Source organism: Tursiops truncatus, chromosome 10, assembly GCF_011762595.2.
Source record: "Tursiops truncatus isolate mTurTru1 chromosome 10, mTurTru1.mat.Y, whole genome shotgun sequence".
Lineage (NCBI taxonomy): Eukaryota > Metazoa > Chordata > Mammalia > Artiodactyla > Delphinidae > Tursiops > Tursiops truncatus.
The window spans coordinates 73,174,632-73,195,974 of record NC_047043.1 but is presented as its reverse complement, the minus strand read 5'-3'; the positions used below and the strand labels follow the sequence as shown (position 1 = coordinate 73,195,974).

The window sequence follows — 21,343 nt, the reverse complement described above, 5'->3', positions numbered from 1 at the left end:
GGATGTGAGCTTCCTTCCTCTGTCTGGCGTCAAGCTTTCCATCAGATTCATTCCAATAGACATTCTTGGGGAATTGTCTTTTTTTTCTTCTTCTTCTTGTTCCTATGCTTTCCTTCCCGAACCAAGGTTGCATCTCTTCCCGAGAATTACTCCATGTCTGTGGCCTCTAGGAAGCCGACTTGTTCTCTCTCTTGCTCTTTCCGTCTGTTATTACATCTTGGGAAAAACGATCTGTCCTTCCCTCTCAGATGCTGTTCACTGGGTTGAGCTATTTTATTTGTTGTTTTCCCCTTATGCCTTTCCTAGTTGGCAGCTGATACTTTGGCCCATTATCTCCTCATGTTAGAGGTGGGAAGAGAACAAAATATCACCGCTGCTCTCACTCTAAGAAAAGGTAAATTCTGTTTTGCTGCCCACGGGAAACAAGGAAGCAGGTATTTCCAGCAGTCATTTTCTGTTTTAAATAAAAGAAGCTGCATATAAACTGGGAAACGGCCACTACCTCAGTCTTTTTTTTTTTTTACAACATCTTTATTGGAGTATAATTGCTTCACAATGGTGTGTTAGTTTCTGATTTATAACAAAGTGAATCAGTTATACATATACACATGTTCCCAGTTCTCTTCCCTCCTGCATCTCCCTCCCTCTCACCTTCCCTATCCCACCCATCCAGGTGGTCACAAAGCACCGAGCTGATCTCTCTGTGCCATGCGGCTGCTTCCCACTAGCTATCTACCTTACGTTTGGTAGTGTATATATGTCCATGCCACTCTCTCGCTTTGTCACAGCTTACCCTTCCCCCTCCCCGTGTCCTCAAGTCCATGCTCTAGTAGGTCTGTGTCTTTATTCCCATCTTACCCCTAGGTTCTTCATGACTTTTTTTTTCTTAGATTCCATATATATGTGTTAGTATACGGTATTTGTTTTTCTCTTTCTGACTTACTTCACTCTGTATGAGAGTCTCTAGGTCCATCCACCTCACTACAAAGAACTCAATTTCGTTTCTTTTTATGGCTGAGTAATATTCCATTGTATATATGTGCCACAACTTCTTTATCCATTCATCTGTCGATGGACACTGAGGTTGCTTCCATGTCCCGGCTATTGTAAATAGAGCTGCAATGAACATTTTGGTACATGACTCTTTTTGAAGTATGGTTTTCTCAGGGTATATGCCCAGTAGTGGGATTGCTGGGTCATGTGGTAGTTCTATTTGTAGTTTTTTAAGGAACCTCCATGCTGTTCTCCATAGTGGCTGTATCAATTTACATTCCCACCAACAGTGCAAGAGGGTTCCCTTTTCTCCACACCCTCTCCAGCATTTACTGTTTCTAGATGTTTTGGTGACGGCCATTCTGACCAGTGTGAGATGGTATCTCATTCACTACCCCAGTCTTACTCTTAATTTAGAAGCACTGAAACGATCACAGCATGCCAGCCATTTCTGGGATTTGTTGCATGGATTCTTTCCACCCTCCTAGGTCGAGGCAGTGTGGCAGAGCAGTGGGTGAGGCCAAGGGCATGAGCTTGGGAGTCGGAGAAGCTTGGTTGTGGACTCCATCCTTACCTGTGACAGCTGTGTGGCCTTGGACACATCACACAGCTCTTCTGAGCCTCGGCCCCTGCACAATGAGTAGTATGGGTATGCGTACTGTATTCACGTGCTAGGGCTTCTGTAACAAAGTACCACACACTCTGTGGCTCAAACAACAGAATTTTGTTGTCTTACAGTTCCGGAGGCTAGAAGTCTGAGATCACAATGTCAGCAGGTTTGGTTCCTTCTGAGGCCTCTCTGCCAGGCCTGGTCTCTGGCATTCCTTAGCCTGTCGATCCATCAACCTGATCTCTACCTTCATCTTCACGTGGCATCCTCCCTGTGTACATGGCTTCTCTGTGTCCACATTTCCCCTTTGTAAAAGGATATCAGTCTTATTGGATCAGGGCCCACTGTAATGACCTTCTTTGGAACTGATTACCTCTGTAAAGACCCTATTTCCAAACAAGCTTGCATTCTGAGGTCCTGGGGGTTTGGGATTCAACATATCTTTTGGAGGGATGCAATTCAACCCATAACATATACCTGCTACACAGGGCTGTTAGGATGATTAGATGAGACGATCCACAAAATGGGCTTAACACAGTGCCTGGCACATAGCAAACCCTCTGTAAGTTGGTTACTATCCTTATGTGAGTTTATCATGCCCTAATTCAACCAGAAGCTGACCTTTCTTGCCTATAAGTCTTGGGGTTTTTCTGTTTCTTTTGCTTTTTTTTTCCCCCTTATGTTTCATCAAGACAAGTGTAAATGGAAAAGGCAAAGCATAGACCAGTCGAAACATGGAAAGTTCTGTTATTCGACCATCAGAATTCTTTATATTTTAATATTTCCTCAGCTTGAGCTTATATTAGTAAAAAAAAAAAGATTTTTGTGTGTACAAATACACAGAAATCTATTATTTCAGTCCAGTCTGTGTTAATGATTTGAGAAGCTGTCTTAAATAGCAGACTGCTTTTATTTTTAAGGGAAAACTTTGAAACCTAAGTAATTATCAGATGGCCATTTAAAAAAAAAAACAAAACTAACCCACCTTCTGAGAAGACATGTTATTGGAATCACATAAGCTGGCGGCATAATCTGCAAATTCTGTGTGTACTGCTGTGGTATCTGAAACATAATTATCAAGCTTAAGTTAATTAGACTAATGCTCAGAAAATCTGGCCTGGCAGCTTGTGGTAAGTAATTATATATACTGATTAAAAATGTAATACGCTGTGAGCAGAGGCAAAGGAGACTGCATTTGACACAGCGTGTGCACATATACAATGAGGAATCCTCGTAGAAGAGTGCCCACAATGAGAAGGAACTTCATAGAGATGGGTGGGCATCATGCCAAGTCTTTTGCAAGGTGCCCTGCTGATGCCCACCTCACCCAATACAAGATGGGAGAGTGGCAGAACCAGGCCAGCTCAGGAGGAGAATTTGGCCATCGGTGCTCATGGACCACCCGAAGCATACTCCGCACCACAGCCTGGGCACCACCCTGCCCTTTCCATTTTCTCTCAAGCGTCTCCTTCAAAGGATGACTAGCTGTGGGACAACTGAGGTCAGCTGCCTTGTTTTTTTTTTTCCAGACTCTGAAAAAATGCAATTGTCACTAATTATGGATCACAAATAAGGGTGGAATGCTGACCTCTAAGTGGGCACAAAGGTATCTTTCATTTGTCCTTCTGCTTCCTGTGCAGTTTTCTCTCCACTTGTCCTTGGAAGAGGGGAGATGCCCTTGGGGATCCACGGGCAAAGACTAGGGACACCCAAGGTTTGGCTTTCTACTCAGATTCTTCATAAGTTTATATATCATAGAAATGTGATTAAGTAAAAACATAAATTTCAGATCGATGAGGGCTACAAAGAAATCTAATGTTGTTCTGTATCCTCTTCTACAGTGTACATCTCCGTCCCTGCATTAGTATTATAATGTTTGGTTTAGAGAACATCATCAAACCTTTCTTTGAGGACTGGGGATGGTTAGAACTGTGTCACCCTTCTAAATATCGGTCGTAGTTGGCTTATTTGGGCCAGAGGTATTTAGTGAACTACTATGTTCTCAGCTCTGGTTTGGTCAGGTCATTGCTAAGGTATTAGATTGAACCATGTGGCGTTAGTGTTTTGAAGGTTAAGGAAAGACTGAATATTGCTCATAGAAGTGGCTTTGCCTATAATTTAGTGGGGAAGATACTTACAACACAATAAATGTCCTGAAATAGAACCTTATTGAAGGACCACCTAGTCTAGCCTTGGTGGAACAGGAGAAGAAATGTGTTCCATGCAGAGAGACTAGTCTGTGCAAAGGGCTGGTGGTGAAAGAGGCGGCTGGTTGTTTAAAGAACCACTCCTACTCAAATAGGATGGAAACAGTGTGCAGGGTTGAGAGATGAGGGTGAAATGGTAAATGAGGGCCTATCATTCCAAGAAAGCCGGGTCAAGGACCAGTACCTCAGGACCGAGCACACATGGCAAGGGTTAAAAGACTGAGCTGAAAGTGCCCTGACCCATCGCCTATAATTTAATTTCTGTTTTTTACTAAGAGATCCCCCAATACATGCTTCTTCAGTTGTGATATTCCAATTCAGAAACTAGAGGCAGGCCACCCTGTTATTTATCAATCGAAGGTCGTTTTTAGTAGAGAAACATGTTGAGGCTTTCAGTCCAAGACTGAAGACTCAGCAATTCACTTAATCTCTCTCGACCTTTGTTTCCGTCTCTGTAAAATGGGGACGATGACACTGTGCCTCTAGCTACCCCAAGGTTGATCCGAGGAGATTCCATTCACAAAAGTGCTTTGATGGAGACACTTCAACCTAATCCCTATTGCTTAGCAAATGTTCAGCACTGCTTTATGAGAGAGGGAATGCAGGTTGAGGGAGCGGGCCCTGATGTCCCACAACCCATGAGCTGTAAGAGCTCAGCTCTGAGCCTTCATTTCCTCGTCTGAAAATGGACATGGCAGCCCCATGAGGTAGGTGCTGTTAAAAGGATTAAATGAGATCATCTCTGTACCTGGCGCTTAGCAAGCACTCACTAGAGTTCCATCAATTAAAAAAAAAAAAGTAGTAGAACAGCAACAAAATTATGCCGTCTTGATTCTTGGGCTCCCATCCTTTGATGTTTTCCACTTCCCTAGAGCAGCGGGGTCCCTAGTATTGGACCAAGAGCATCTCTCCTTCGGACATGGACAGGGCTACCTTTTCCATAGAGCCGTGTTTGTTCCTCCTGATTCAGCTGCCTTTTGGCTGAAGAATTAGGTCCCAAATCTGACTCCTTTTATAAGTAGATTGAGTTGCCTCTCCACCCGAGGCTCGAGTAACCACGTGCGAAGTGAAAGAACTAGTCCCTCAGCAGGTTGTTTTGCCTCTTGGGTGCCAAAACATTAGTTTGCTTGATTTTTTAAATTTTTAATTTTGGCATCTGGTAGACACCATCCGAGTAACCCATTAGGAACACTCGCAGATCTTGGACTGATAACTTGGCTACCGTGCTTCAGTCTAAGGTCAGTGAGCTGGAGTCAAAGTCAAACATTAAAGAGGGAGAGGAATAAAGTAGCTTGGATAGTAAACGGCTTTTGCAACATCGTGTCTGTGCTTGCTACCTAAACAGCGATCAGCATACTGTTTGCTGCCCCCTAAGGTGGGCACCAGAAATGGAGACAGAGCTGCTACAAAGCCCTTAAAATACAGTCTTGGCGTGGCAGGCAGCATAAAGAAAAGCGCTAAGAGAGATTATGAAATGCAGAAAGCATGTGAAATTTATATTACTACTGCAGACGTGTTTATTAAAATCCAGGCAAGTATTACTTTTGCTTCGGAGATAGGACATGAGAGCAAATCTATGGAGGGGAGAGTGTTTGGATGACTGTCCCGCAGACAGAAAGCTCTTAAGGCAGAGCAGCTTTCATTAAGAACAGCATCCTGTGTGGAGTGTTATTTCCAAAACAGATCCTGGGGTGGGGGGGATTCAGTGAAGGGATACATCAATCTTAGTCATCTGGAATCCAATTAATAACTTCGGTGCTTTTACATGGCAAGTGCTACCATGTTGTAATTCTTATGGAGGGTCTCAGAATGGAAGCTGCATTTCCATAGGGAGGGAAATTACAGCCATCCTGTGGTGTAATTCTAAGTGTTGCCTGAGGATGGCCATCTTTGCTTTCACTCACGGCCTGCTTTCATATAGTTCTTTAAGTAGTTATGTTTTAATGGCTAATGCGTATCTTCACATGCATCACTGAAAACAAAAGCTACGATTATTTTTCCTTTTTTAAAAAACTTTATTGGAGTATAGTTGATTTACCATGTTGTGTTAGTTTCTGCTGTACAGCAAAGTGAATCAGCTATATACATGTATCCACTCTTTTTTAGATTCTTTTCCCATATAGGCCATTACGGAGTATCGAGTAGAGTTCCCTGTGCTATACAGTAGGTCCTTATTGGTTATCTTTTTTATATATAGTAGTGTGTATCTGTCAATCCCAATCTCCCAATTTACCCCTCTCACCCCCCTTACCCTCTGGTAACCGTAAGTTTGTTTTCTACATCTGTGACTCTATTTCTGTTTTGTAGATAAGTTCATTTGTACCCTTTCTTTAGATTTCACATTTAAGCGGTATCATATGATATTTGTCTTTCTCTGACTTACTTCACTCAGTATGACAATCTCTAGGTCCACCCGTGTTGCTGCACATGGCGTTATTCTGTTCTTTTCTATGGCTGACATTCCATTGTATGCATGTACCACATCCTATATCTAACCATGTGATAAGACTACACCCCATCTTTTCCCCACCCTCCCCCATACTGAGTTGTCCATCACCCTGAATCCCATAGTCCCCATTCCTTTACTCCTTTTTACCTAGTTTTAGGCATCTCTATGCATTCCTAAAAAACAACTCAAAAATATATACTTTTCAACTTTATACAAAAGTATCATGCTGCATGATATCTTTTGGGAATTTTTCTTTTCCTTAGTAGTATGTTATTGAGATTAGTCCATATGGGCTAATTGTCTCTATCCAACAATTATTTCGACCACTGTGTAATATTCCATCATATGAATATGTCACATTGTATTCATCTACTTTCTGAATAAGTGGCCACGTCCAGGCTTTTGCTGTTTTAATCAGAGCTCCTTTGAAGATTCTCATGCATGTGGGCAAGAACTTCTCTCGGGTACATACCTGGGTGTGGTATTGCTGGGTTTTAGGGTACTGTGAATGTCAGCTTTAGGAGATAATGCCAAACTGTTTCCCAAAGAGGTTGTTTCGATATATTCTCTCACAGGCAGTGCCAGAGCACTCCTGAGGGTCTGTGTCCTCTCTAGCCCGTGGTATTGCCAGATTTAGGTGTAGCTCAAATTCATCAGTACTCAGAAGTAATACCTTTACATTAACTTGGTCTTGTGCGGTGTGACTCTAAGAGCTGTAGAAGTTGGGGGAAGGGAGGTTTAGACCCAGGGTGAGGAAGGATGGTCTCCTACACAGCTTGTCAACTAGGGTCAGACTGTCTGAGGAGCAGGATAGTCATCCCTGGAACGTTCAAGGCAGGGCATGAGTGCGCCCCTGGGCAGCAATATGGCGGAAGGGATACGGATGTCACATGCTGTTTGGACCAGGGAACTTTAAATATGTGTTTTAAATCCTGACTCTAGACCCAAGCTGTTTTCGAATATTCATTTCTGGACCTTTAAATAGATACGTGAAATTACAAAAAGCTCTTTTAAAGCATTCTGATCTTTTATCTTTTAAAACCAACCAAACAAATTCCTTTAAACCCTTGAGCTGCACTGAGGTGAGATTAATTAAAAGATTAGGACTCTCAAAAGATTTTTATGGGTTTTTCACACCTGAAGTTGTAACTCCCAATAATAATACTTTCAGCTTTAATGGGAATATCAAAGATACTAATATTTTAAAATCAAGCCATATATATATGTGAGCCAACCCTGGGATTTTTGTATTTGTGTGTGTGTGTGTGTGTGTGTGTGTGTGTGTGTGTGTGTGTGTGTATAGTGCCTTTTGATCATCTTAGTAATAAATAATTGAGAGATGCACAGTAGGAAGCTGAAAAAGGTGAGGGTATGTTTCTTCTAGCCTGATGCTTCAAAAAAGTCATGAGTCGGTATTGCATTTTAAGTTTTCACTCAGGCGAAGCTGTGTGTGTGTGTGTGTTTGCAGTTGCCTTATATCTCCTTGTCTGTGCCGATTTCTGAGTTATGGTCACTTATAGGGTATAGAAAATGAACAACTGAGCCGATTAACAAGGAAGTCTCAGTTTCTTTTGAGTATTCTGGGGGTTTTTTGTTCTTTTGTTTTTAAAGGCATTTGAAATCCTCTGTGACAAACATCTGTTGTCATGCCTGGTAAGCTTAGCGTTCCAGCCACAACCAAGGCTTTATGTCTTCATTAAAGAAGTTTTTTTTTTTTTTTTAAAGAAACTGCTTTTTAAAACTTTATTTATTTATTTACTTTTGGCTGTGTTGGGTCTTCGTTTCTGTGCGAGGGCCTTCTCTAGCTGCGGCGAGCGGGGGCCACTCTTCATGGCGATGCGCGGGCCTTTCACTGTTGCGGCCTCTCTTGTTGCGGGGCACAGGCTCCAGATGTGTAGGCTCAGTAGTTGTGGCTCACGGGCCTAGTTGCTCTGCGACATGTGGGATCTTCCCAGACCAGGGCTCGAACCTGTGTCCCCTGCATTGGCAGGCAGATTCTCAACCACCGTGCCACCAGGGAAGCCCAAAGAAGGTTTTTAAATGAAATAGAGAGAGGCGTTTGGGAAAGGCTGGCTCCTAATTTGTGCAGTGTACACCGGCCAGGTTCTTTGAAGGGCATTGGAACAGCTCCATCAGAAATGAATGGGTTTGTAAGTCACGGAGGGTAGGTTACTTCCGAGGGGTGCACAGCAGCTTCAGAGGGTGCAGTTTTGTAACCAGAGGCAGAACGAATCGTCTTGTTTACAGAAGGAAGCATGACCAATCCAGCGGAGTGGTGAGCACCCCTGGAATACAGGTTTTCTGTTAGTCATTTCTCATCTGCCCGCACGTGGTCCCGGTGCCAGGCACCTGGCCGGCTGGCGCTAGGGGAGCTCTTTCAGCTCTGCCAAACATAGGCTGGACGTTCGGAGAGAAGTTTCCGAGGTCAGCCAGCATCCTCGCTGCTCCACGGTGGTCACCACTTGTGCAAATAACTTGCTGCTCGTCCGCTTTCCTGTGGAAAGCTTCCCGTTAGCAAGACCTGATGTTAAGGTGAGGGAGAGACCCAGCAAGCAAAACTCAAGCCAGGGAGCGGCACTGCCCATGCTCAAAGGCTAGACTGGCCTCCCCTCCTTCACCTCGCCAAGTCTGGACTCCCTGTGTCTTCACCCAATTGCTATTCTTCTGAGCCTAGAAAAAATGGGTGCTGAACAAAGGTGATGCGACCAGTGAATCATCCAATCCCTCTTCTCTTCCAGCACTTGCGCCGCTGGTCCTACAGGGAGGGAGAAGCACCTGCTTCTTGCGCCCTTTCTTTGGGTGCTTCCTCACTCGGCTTCAGTCCTTGGCCTTCAGCCAGTTCAGAGAGCGTTCAGATGCCTCCGTGTTTCTCTGGGTGTCTGCACTTGCTGATCACTCTCAGCTTTAACTGTCACCTCCTCGGAGCAGTCTTTCCTGATCATACCATCTAATGTACTGATAGTTATCTCTACTCTTCTCTCTCACGGCTGTAATAGGTTTGATTCCTTGCTAATTGCCTGCCTTCTCTCCTCGAGTGTAAGCCTCCTGTACACACTCAGCCTTGCCCAGCCTGCACGGTGCAATGCACTGTGCCAGCACGTGGAAGACATCTTACTATTTGTTGATTAATTGAATGAGTTCTGCAGACAAACGAGTTTCCAGTGTTTGGGGGACCCATATTTGCAACCCCCTAACCTAGTTCAGCTTCTCCAAATGGGTTTTATTTTGAGGCCCAGTTGTAGCTGCCTGGAGCATTGTGTTAAGCAGGATTCTGAGGCCATGTCTATGGCGGTGAATTTTTGGTGGTGTACTGTCTTAGCACCCTCTTCGGGGATAAGCTGTCTCGCCTGGACCATGCTTCTAAAGTTTCTGTAAGGCGCCTTTGATAAAAAAGAAGCCATACTGTAGCAGGAGCAAATAGAAAATAAAAAGTTCAGGAGATTCAAACGAAACCTGAAATTGGCCCTTTGCCTTTTCCCTTTCCTCATTCTGAGTACCACAGGTTGACATCACTCTAGGGAGAAAGGAGGAGAACACTCTTGTTCAAACACCAGTGTCCTAAACATGGAGGGAAGAAAGGCTTACAGAGCATGACTGGCTGAGGAAATTGCTTTTTGAATAAATGCTTCCTTCTCTGAAGTTTGCTTCATCACAAACCTCCCTTTCCAAGGGCGCTTCATTTCATTTCTCAGGAGGCCGGAGGGAATCAAACTGGTAGAAATCTCTAGCCCCTGTGACTTCACTAATTTCCTACCCACGGAAAAACCAGGAAAACTCAGATAGGGTGGAGCCTGGGGCGAGGCGTCAGTGACCAGCAATTACTAACTGAAAACTGCCCCGGGAGACAACTGGCCCCCTCCCCCGCCCCCCACCCACAGAGGAGGCACCCCAGCTCAGAGGCTGATCCCTATTTGCAACTTTGGTTTTCTTTTCTGGACTGCTTTAGTACCCATGTTTTCAAAAATGTTAACCAAAGGAAAATTTACAGAGTGGATCCCTGAGTGAGCTAGAAGCCAGTAAACTGTATTTCTGATCCGAACCAATGATTGTTCCTAATTAGCCATGCGATGTTCTCCTGACTTACATTCCTAAGAGACTTGGATGATTGATTCCTCTGGCAAATGGGGATGATGAACTTACACAGCCAGTAGGTTGGGAGGGAAGCTGTAACTTAGAGACCTATTCTGACAAATGTTTCTTGAAAACCTACTCCTGGGTGTCAGACACAGCAAGCAGTGAGGATACAAAGATGGATGTTACTGTGATTTGGTGATTTCTACCATAAACATGGGAACTAGACAGGAGGCTTGTTACCAAATCAGCTGTTGTTGAGTGCTTTTTTTTTCTTCTTTTTTCTTATTTATTTTTGGCTGTGTTGGGTCTTCGTTTCTGTGCGAAGGCTTTCTCTAGTTGTGGCAAGCAGGGGCCACTCTTCATCACGGTGCGCGGGCCTCACTGTCGCGGCCTCTCTTGTTGCGGAGCACAGGCTCCAGACGCGCAGGCTCAGTAGTTGTGGCTCACGGGCCCAGTTGCTCCGCGGCATGTGGGATCTTCCCAGACCAGGGCTCGAACCCATATCCCCTTCATTGGCAGGCAGATTCTCAACCACTGCGCCACCAGGGAAGCCCTTGAGTGCTTTTTTTTTTGGATTTTTTTTTTTTTTTAGTAATTGGAAGAGCAAAGAACTCCTGGGTGAGCGCGATTGATTTCTCTACCGAACCGTCGCAGCCAGGTTACCGCTGTACATGGGACCGTCAGCTGAAATGCTAAGCCCCACTATTAGGCAGGATTAAACATGAAGCTCACTGTGGTAAGCTATGAGGAAAATTTTAGCAGTGGGGTGTCCTAAGAATAAGCCGACTTTGCCCTTCACTCTGTCTGTCTGTGCCGATGATTCTCAAATGCGGCGACTCCTGTATCAACCCTCACTGCTCCCTCACAGCCCCCTTGCTGAGTCCTGTTCCTCAGCTGCCCGATGTCACGTTGTCAGGAAGTTCTAGACTGTGGCCTGCAGCACGGCAGATCCAGGTGGGCCTCCCTTCATCAGATGCACATTTCAGGTTAGCTTCATGGCTCGCTCCCCTGACCGGAAGTGACCCCTTTGATGTTTTAATTAAAATCAACTCTGCATAGGGCCAGAAGCCACAGTAGCTTTTTGCTGAACTGCTCCTAACAAGCTTCTGATGGAAAACTGCAAACTTTAATGTCCCACCGATTAAAGCGATTTTCTGATGGCAGGTGTGCACCCCAGCAGACCAGAATTGTTCACCTGCGTTTGTACAGGTTATTAGGGTGTATGGGATGCTCTGAAGACCATTCACAGTCTAGTCAGTTGAGTAGCATCTCATCCAAATTGTGATGCTGGCAGTCTCATTTGCTGCTTTGGCAATCGGCTTGACAATGTGACACTTTAATGGATAATTGGATCAGCAGTTGGGTTCTGTTATAGTACAGTCGTTTGGCAAATACTTTGGGGGGTTACAAATTCTTAAACATCAACACTCTATACTCCTTGAAAGTAGGACGTCATTAATTAATAGTTTATTTCAGCATTTTGGCCCCATTGGCAGCACTAAAAAACTTTTGCTTCTACTCAAGCAAGTTAGGCTCGAGTCAAAGCTCTGGCAGCTCATCAAATCATGAATGCTCCATCAGTTACCAGAATTTCTCTCCATAAAGGGCAAAGAACTGGACTGTGGAAACTCAACAAACAGTGAACAGAGGGAACTGCGGGGAATTTGGTTGCAGTAATCTAGTGGTTAGTCCAGAGTTTCAGCTCACAGGATCCCTCCCATGGAGAGAAAGAACGGAGGAAATGAACATATTTTTGCCCAAAGAAATATTTGAAGAATCTCAGGGTTCTAAAGAAGCAGAAGTGGTAGCAAGAGGTTGATGACACAAGTCGTGTTTTTTTGGGGTTTTTTTGCCTCAAGTGAAAGCAAGAGGTGATTCATTAGGACACCAAGAAAGCCCAAAGTGGTGATAATCTGCCCAATAACCAGTACTTAGAGAAGGGACATTCGGTGTTTGGGGACAAAATATGTGCTCAAAGGATGCTGGCTGTATGTGTATGAGAGAGACAGAGAGAGTGAGACAGCATCAAGATCATGAAATATAACTCAGTGCCAATCTAAATGGTCCAGAAAGGGTTCTTAGGGACTTCGGGAAGTGTTCTGCACGTATTGAGCAGAAACGCAGTGATTTTTCACACTGGTTCAGAGCAGCCTTGAGCAGGGGACCAGGATCAATGTGTGCTTTACAGAGTGCCTGGAAGGAAGCATCAGAGGCAGAGGTCCATGTACAGGGAGGGGCTGAGCCCTCTCACTAACTGCACACACTGCACTGACCCACCACCACCCTGACTGTGGGCACCTGAGCCCCGCTCCACCCCATCCTCGTGAGCCTCCCAGCTCCCACCACTTCTTCTCTGGCTGCTGCACTAGCTTGTCTCCCTCTAATTCCCCAGCCAGGCTATTCTTTTTTTTACGTCTTTATTGGAGTATAATTGCTTTACTCCAATGGCATGTTAGTTTCTGCTTTATAACAAAGTGAATCAGTTATACACATACATATGTTCCCATATCTCCTCCCTCTTGCATCTCCCTCCCTCCCACCCTCCCTATCCCACCCCTCTAGGTGGTCACAAAGCACCGAGCTGATCTCCCTGTGCTATGAGGCTGCTTCCCACTAGCTATCTATTTTACGTTTGATAGTGTATATATGTCCGTGCCACTCTCTTGCTTTGTCACAGCTCACCCTTCCCCCTCCCCATATCCTCAAGTCCATTCTCTAGTAGGTCTGTGTCTTTATTCCCGTCTTACCCCTAGGTTCTTCATGACCTTTTTTTTTTTTTCTTAGGTTCCATATATATGTGTTAGCATACGGTATTTGTCTTCCTCTTTCTGACTTACTTTGTATGACAGACTCTAGGTCCATCCACCTCACTACAAATAACTCAATTTCGTTTCTTTTTATGGCTGAGTAATATTCCATTGTATATATGTGCCACATCTTCTTTATCCGTTCATCCGATGATGGACACTTAGGTTGTTTCCATCTCCTCCAGCCAGGCTATCCTTTATGAAAAGTTATTCAGTCCTTTTACTTCCTTGCTTCTAACCCTTTAATATCTTCCCACTGCACCACAGATAAAATCCAAACCTCCTAGCCATCCCCACCAGCTGTAAGGGACCCGCTATCTCCCGCACTTACTCTTGCAGCCAGTTACTCAAATGCCAAGCTTCCTTTTCCCTCCAGGTTGCTGTCCGCTTGCTGTCCTCCTAGCCCTTTGCTCCGTGGGCCTCTAATCATCGCTCATGTCGCAGCTGAAAGGGCACCTCTTCATGAGGCCTTGCTCCAGACACCCCTCCCCCAAAGTTCCACCATCCCTGCACATCACTCTGCTCTGATTCTCTTCAGAGCTCTTATCATATGAAATTATTTTGACTTCTAAGCATCTGTCATAAAAAAAAAAAATCCTGGAGCCTTCTACTGTTCAACTCAATGAAAAAAAACCATGCCCACATGGCTGTCGCATGTTCTGAAAGGCCCAAGCTTCACGTTTGCAGTCACTTCCCCCATCTCCGCTCCAATTCCCACCTCTGGACCATCTCCCGAGGTGAATGCCATGTTTCCCAAATTTTTACTTAACATATTTTCTAAATTGACTCTTATTTTTAACTTAGATTTACTTTAAAAGGAAACTTGAGATGGCATCATAAATGGGAGATAAGCCTCAAATAAATAAGATCTAAATAAAATAGTCTTATATTCTAGCTACAGTCTGGATGGTACCTCTCATTCTGTTAGAGGTCACACTGGTACCATGTTCAGGACAAGCTCCTACCGACGGAGACTTTCTTTTTGATTACTCAGACGACTGAAAGGTGATTTGGGAGGGGAATATCTTTCTCAATAGGGTTCAAAACTTTCTGCAGTTTTGAACTGTAGAACTGGAGGCCATCTTTTGGGCCACTGGGGTGTGGGTCCCTTCTTTAAGCAATGGAATGTTAAAGCTTCTCAAAATGGCAACTGAGTTTCAGCTCTCTCAACAACTCTGATAGGTGGGCAGGCATGGCTAGGATGCCAGGGCAGCATTCGTCATGAAAGAAAGAGTAGTGCCAGAGGATGGTGAAGCTGATGATGGGCACAGGTTACAGGAGAGCTGGCAGATAGATACCTCATGTGTTTGCTGAAGCTGTTCCCATTGCCGAGAACAACGCTGTCCTTAAAATCCCATCACCATCTTTGAAGCCAGTGCAAATCCTGATTTTTTAAAGTCAACCGCAGACCCTACGCCAGTAAGAATTATTGTCTCCCCCAGATATCCTGAGAGCACTATGATAGAACTTCTAGTCCAGTATTTATATCATACTGACTTGGACTAAATGATGTGTGTATGAATCTGTCTGCCCTGTTGGGTGGTGAGACCCCAGAAGGCAAAGGTTTTTGTCTTATTCATCTTTATAGCTTTCATAAGAGCTAGAACAGTGCCTGGAGTATATCATGTGCTCAACAAAGGCTTGTTGGCTAAATTCAAAGCAGTAACAGAGGGTCAGATCTAAAAAAATTAAGGATATACTTCCCATTGAAATTATTTTCCTTGTAATACTTTATATAAACACCTGTCTGAGCAGAACCATCAACCTGTAAGAAATGGTTTAAACTCTCCGTTCTTCATATTGTTTTACAAAACTAAACAATGAAAGATATTGATGGATTTTAGACCGCCACCCAAGTTTATATTCAGCCATGTCTTCTTTGAGAAGTGGCTTTAAATTGTTTTTCTGCTCTTGGAAGATAATTTGGCATTTTACTACAGGTTAATTCTAAATTCTGAAAAAAACGTTTAAATTATTGTGAATCATTCCTCCTACTGTATTCCATTACAGAGCTATAAAAATGTCAATAGTCAAGGCAGTTTGAGCATTACATCAGGGAATTAATCATTGCCCCACATGCCTCGTGAGAACACACTCAATGCACAGGAAGTAGCACAGTGTCAAAATCGACACGTATCAGTACTTCAATCAGCAATCCTGTTAACACTACCTTCCCCCAAAATCATTTCAGGCAGATAAAGCAGGAAGACTGCAGATACAGGTTTTTTTTAAAATCTCTTTTCAAAGCTGTATAGAAATAGAATTCACTTCGAGGAGCCATCACAGACTTCCCTCTGTGGAATGTGAATAAAGACTTTGGTTCGACTTTCTGCAAACTTTGTAACTTTGGCATGAGCCTTCCTCAAAGAACCATGCCTCTGAAAAGAGTTTCAACTCTTGCTGTTGCATAAGGAGAAGGGAAGGAATAGACGTTACATCGGCCTTGGTGCTGAGCATATTCATGATTTAACTTCTGTGGCCTCACAGCAGGGAGGAAAGAGATGGAGAACTATACAGCAGTGAATCCCAGACACCCTAGTGGAAAGAACTACTGTTACTTTATGTACTACTAAGAAAGAAAAACACTGCCAATTAAATTATGACACACCGTTGGTTGTAGGACATGCTTTGATTTCAGAGATGTTACAATGGGAAAACCTGTGCATCTCAGAACAGACGAGCTGTGGATTTTAAACAGTGCTAATGAGTTCCTCTGCATTTCATGCAAAAATAATAATAAGCCCCAGAATGCATAAAATGCTAGCCTTGAATTTGACCTTCCTTCGGACAGTCTCCTCCATCTTCTCCAGGATTCACAGCTAAGTGGTTTTGGAAACAACCGAAATAAAACCAGGCACTTCCTATGGTCCCTTCCTGAGGGGTCTCCGAGACTGAGTTGCCAGATAAGATACAGGATGTCCAGTTACATTTGAATTTCAGATAAACGACGAATATTTTTTAGTATACGTATGTCCCCGATACTGCATGAGATATAGTAAAACAAATTAACTGAGTGCCCTGTATTTTTATTTGCTAAATCTGGCAGCTGTGCTCCCAGGGTAATTCTGACTGCATTTGACCTTCACCACATGCTTTTTACTTTAAGGACCTTAACCTTTACCTGTCAGGAGCCTCCAGTAATACTTCAGTCACTTCTTACAACAACTCTGAGAGGTAGGAATTATTGCTGGTATCTTAGGGCTGAAGGAGCTAAATTTCCTCCTCAGACTTGAATGTCTCATTAGAGTAGTTTGGTTTGGTTTGAATCCTGATCACGGCTGTTAATCCTTTCACACAGTAGCTAAGGTCCAAAAGCTAAAGGTCACTGGGAAACCATGAAGATGGTAAAGGTACTTTTACCCCTGGAAACAACCTCTGTGGGTTGGTCATTGGTCACTGTCAGGGGACAGGATATCCAGCATATAATAATAATAACAATAATCATGATAATAATAGTCATGGTAGCAGCAGCAGCAAACCCTCAGCTCCTCTTACTACGTGTCACGCACATCACTAATCACACCTCTTACTACTCCCTTTTTACAGTTCCAGAGCAGGGTTTGCAAAGGAAAGCCTCCATACTGGTGACTGAGTTGTAGGCAACGGGTTTAAAGGCAAAGGTATTATTTCTGTTACGTCTATGGCCTCTGTCTATACACACAATCTTCTCTCAAATGCACTGCTTCTCAAGTGCCTCAGAAGTTTGAAAAGAATCCCCACACCCAGGCTGCCCCCCAGACCAATTAAATCAGAATCCCTGGGGCGGAGCCAGGCATCTGTAGTTTTTAAAGTTCTCTATGTGATTGCAGTGGGCAGCCGCGGTTGAGCACGGCTGTTCTAAGGAAAGCTACACGCTTCCATCTGGGGCTTTTAGGAGGGAAACCCCTAAGTTTTAAAAACCATATACAACAGAGCTTTGCAAATACAATTAGTTTTTGTTTTACTTATTTCCTGTTTTCCATAGACAACTTATAAGCATTGGCACAACGTTGCCATCTGTAAGGCATATGACAATAGCAGACGGGAGCTTAATAACCGAAGAGGCATTAACGTTTGCAGGCCCTAAATTATTTGCGTTCATCTGGTACGATCTGTGTGATGAGACCACTTAATGCTGGATTTCAACACCAGAAGTGGGAAGGCCATATTGCCTGGGCTTTGCATCGTTCCTTGTCATCCTATTGAATTGTTACAAGATGGATTTATAACAGACCTAAAGCTAGTATCAAAATGAAAATCAGTTCCTGAGTAGAAAAATCACAATCCCGTTTGCCTCGCCTGTAGCCATTGCGTCATATCTGCTTCTGCAAGGAGGGAAATGACTTTTTAATGTGGTTTTCTTCCACTAAGGAGAATTAAATCTATGTGGCAAAACGTAAAACCAGCGTGCTGGCAGCCAGATTCTGAGCGGAAGATCCATGACATGTTTGTGTCCTGGTTATATGCTAATGAAACTCATTTAGGCTCAGACTTACGCCGAGTAGAAATAGCGCTCAGCTGGAGGGCCAGGCTATCTTTGTTCCCTCACTGTTTTGCCTTCTGTATCAAAGTTTGCTCTGAAATAATGGGGACATTTCTCCATTGGCTGCAAGCTGCCAGGGTGGGGGGCGGGGGGTGTCTCTGGGTTAGAGTGAGAATGAGTTGGGCCTGAAATAGCAAACTCCACTATTTTAGTCGTGAGGCTTTTCTTCCTGAGTCAGCAGGCTCCTTTGTCAAAGGATCTGGCTTTTGGGTGACGGTACCCGGTGAGCTGCAGCAGGATCTGCGGAGCTGTTCACTCTTTGGTGGCACTGCACTTCCTCCAGGATAGACTAAAAGGCAAAATTTGCCGGGGACACCCCTGGCACTACTGCTCCTTGCTGGGTGATCTCCAATAGGTGAATGAACTTCCTCGGAACTCAATTTCTTCCTTGGTGAGGAGTGAAGCGGTGCCTGCCTTGTGTGTGGACTATAGTAAGGATTAAACGAAATGATGCACAAGGAAATAATACGTGAAGAAGAAACCTCCCTTTACATCATGAATACTAGTTATCATTGGTGCTATTAGTTTGCCTCAATCTCCCTAAATGACTTAACACGAAATAGTACATTGTGCCTCCTGTAAGAATTTATACCCTCAGCATTTTACAGTGTGCAGAGCCACGCACAGGAATAACAAATTCAGTTACTAAAACTAAATTGCAATAGGACTAAGGTGAAAAACTGACCTCTTCTAAAGAAGAGAGTTCTGACAACACCCTCTCTCTCTCTGATAGAATTGAAATTTGATTCACTCTATGTAAATCGGAGACAGATACAAATGTTTTTTAAATAAATATGGGTGTCTGAAGAGGATTTTAAAAGGGCTCCTTTGTCTAAGACCAACTGTTATTTTTTGACGCTTCCTCGTTTAATTTTTTCTTTAGTTTTTCTTTGTTTTTTACCATTTGCCTGCTTGAAGCCTCTTTTAATGCATGTACTCTTTTATTTCTTACTCAGTACTCGTGGCCCTTCTATTCATTATTCTCATAAATTAGCCCGGGCTGTTTTGGCTCGCTGAGCGAAACTGCTCAGAGCTCATATAACAGAGGCTAGGCCCAAGAGAAGAGGACGTAAACCCCAGGCCAGCTTGGGGAACGACTGTGGGTAGGTGGCAAACGTAATGCCTTCAGCGTCTGGGAAGTAAAACGAATGGATGATGCTGGGCAAGCGCGATGTTTGAGAGTGGTGAGGGTTTTGGTAAATGCAGAGTGTCCCCCGTCTGTGACGCCCACTCCCGACCTCAGCAGATAATTACAAGGCGGTGAAGGGACCACATGTAGCAGCCTAATCTAGTTATTGTATTACAGAAGCTGGAGATGTGGATTTGTACACAAAACCTCCCCATTTTCAAATTCTGGCAACTAATACAATGAAAGGAAAGACACGCGCGCCCCCGGCCTCTGATTTGCGAATGCTGTTCGGCCGCTCCCCCAAGACTTGTTCGCGGAGATCCCAAGGGCCTATTAATGAGCCTAGTTTTCTTCTCCGAAGCTCCAGAAACATGACAAAGAGAAGGAGGACTCCCCAGCCTTGTGGAGATCGGAGGAGGAGATGGCAGCCGAAGCCGCGGCGCTGCGGGGCTACTTTCAGTGACGCAGGTAAAGACTGTACGTTTACTTTATCATCGCTCAGAACCCCACCCCCCGCAAGAGCCTCACTCAAGAAATAATGAGGATTGGGCTTCCCTGGTGGCGCAGTGGTTGAGAGTCCGCCTGCCGATGCAGGGGACGCGGGTTCGTGCCCCGGTCCGGGAGGATCCCACATGCCGCGGAGCGGCTGGGCCCGTGGGCCATGGCCACTGAGCTTGCGCGTCCGGAGCCTGTGCTCCCCAACGGGAGAGGCCACAACAGTGAGAGGCCCGCGTACCGAAAAGAAATAATGAGGATGCAGAAAAGCAGCCGCACCCACTTTCTACAGTGGTGGTTGCACAAACATTAAAGCCCGAGTGGAGAGGACCCTGACCCTTGAGGCACTTGGTCCAGCCTCTGGGTCTCTCTTCCCGACTCCCCATCACCTTCTACATACCGCTCCGGTCTGTTCCCTTCCTTCCAGCCCACCCCAGGCCCTTGTCCCCTCTGTCCTCTCCATTCCTGCCCCTCTGCAAGCCAATCTCCACAGAGCAGCTGGAGGTAGTTTGTAAGGAAGGCAAACCCGATCCTTTAAAACATCAAAACCCTTCCAGGGAGTCCCACTGCCCTCAGGCTCAACTCTCAGACTCCCGTCAGGCTGTGGGGAGCCCTGAAACAGCTCCGCCACAGCCAGGCAGGCTCTCCTTGCGCTTGGGCCTCCTCTCCTGCTGCTGTTCGGTAAACTGGCCCCTTGGCTTTGGCTGCCGGGAAGCTCAGGCCAGGCAAAGAGAATTCTCTCTTTCCGTTAATGATGTTTTACTATCGGGAGATCACAGATTTAAGACTCTGATAGAAAGCTATAGCCAACCTCCTTTCCACATTTTTACACAATGTCAAGGGACTCGTGCATCGTCTGAAATGCCTTAATAAACAGTGTGCCCGTGAAATCTTGGGGCCTACCTTGAGTAAAAAAAATTATTCGTTTTCTGAAATTCAAATGTATCTGGGTCCTGTATTTTATCTGGCACCCCTGTTAATAAACCTCCTTAGGAATTATGGACCCCAGATAAAGAGCCTCCTCTCTAAATTGCTTTTCTTTTCTAAAATCGTCTGCTTCATCTGGTCTTGTGTGAACGTGTTTATGTTATAAGCAGCTGAAGTAGATCAGATACAAATGAAAAATGCAATTAGTGAACAAATACTGGTAGCAGTTGAATTATGTCAAATTGTATCAACCACTTGGTAGTTATGACTTTTAGCTAGAAAACACATTGGTTGTAGTATTATGTTTTCATTTGGAAATGTAAGTCTATTTTGGTGAGTTTAAAATACATGTGCATTTCTTGGTCTTTCTCTCCCCACCTCTTTAAAGACCCCGTGTCAACTACCTCCCCCTCCATTACTGTTCACATATGCTGTGTGCTCAGGCCCTTGCATCTAGAAAGCTTATTTTATTCTCCCATGTCACTGGCTTGTCAGCTCTGCACCCAGTTGCCTGAAGGGATATAGCGTGGTGGTAGCAGAAGCTGTCTTTGATATTTTATTTTTAACCTTTTCCACCGCTGTTCACCTTCTCATCTCTCCCCTTCTCTCCTCCACCTCCCCTTAGGATCTAGCTAGTTTACCTAAGAACATAGGCCTATGGGCATGAATGCAAACCCTGTTCTATTCCTCTTCTGAAAGCCAGTGTGTCATTTTGGGATGTCCTGTTCAAATGGGGTCACCATTCTTCAGACTCAACTTTCTAGGCTGAATTTTTTTCTTTTTGGGTTTCTTGGAGAGGCAGGAGAGGCAGGAAAGCTCCAGGCTGTTCCTGAGGCCTGCTGAATTGTAGGGTTCTATCTTATAAGTGTTTTCTAGACTGTTTAGAGAATGTAAACTTCTTACCCAAGTTTCCTGTACGCTCTGCTTTGTCAGTTTTTGCTTCTGTCTTGCCTTGAGGCCTAACTCCCCTGTCTGCCAGGTGAATCCACTTGCCTCATAAGTCTTGCCAGAAAGATATCCACCTTAACTTGTCACACAGACTGTTGCCAGAGAGCCTGTGCATTTCTCAATGAACTAACATTAACCTCTCTCTTCAAGGGTCTTTTGCTACAGACGAAACAAATCACCTT

At 44.5% G+C, this 21,343-nt stretch overlaps 1 protein-coding gene across 24 annotated transcripts in view; it reads left to right on the top strand.

Moving 5' to 3' along the window:
- FHIT (fragile histidine triad diadenosine triphosphatase) overlaps nt 1-21,343 on the top strand; it is a 1,451,419-nt gene that overhangs the window by 1,408,288 nt on the left and 21,788 nt on the right. For 23 of the 24 annotated variants that reach the window (XM_073811318.1, XM_073811317.1, XM_073811314.1 and 20 more), the window contains one exon: nt 19,153-19,259. In XM_073811318.1, the coding sequence (XP_073667419.1) occupies nt 19,153-19,254 (102 nt within the window). In that variant the 3' untranslated portion in view covers nt 19,255-19,259. Of the gene's footprint in view, nt 1-19,152; nt 19,269-21,343 lie in introns of all 24 variants that reach the window. The other variant, XM_073811313.1, reaches the window with a different exon arrangement.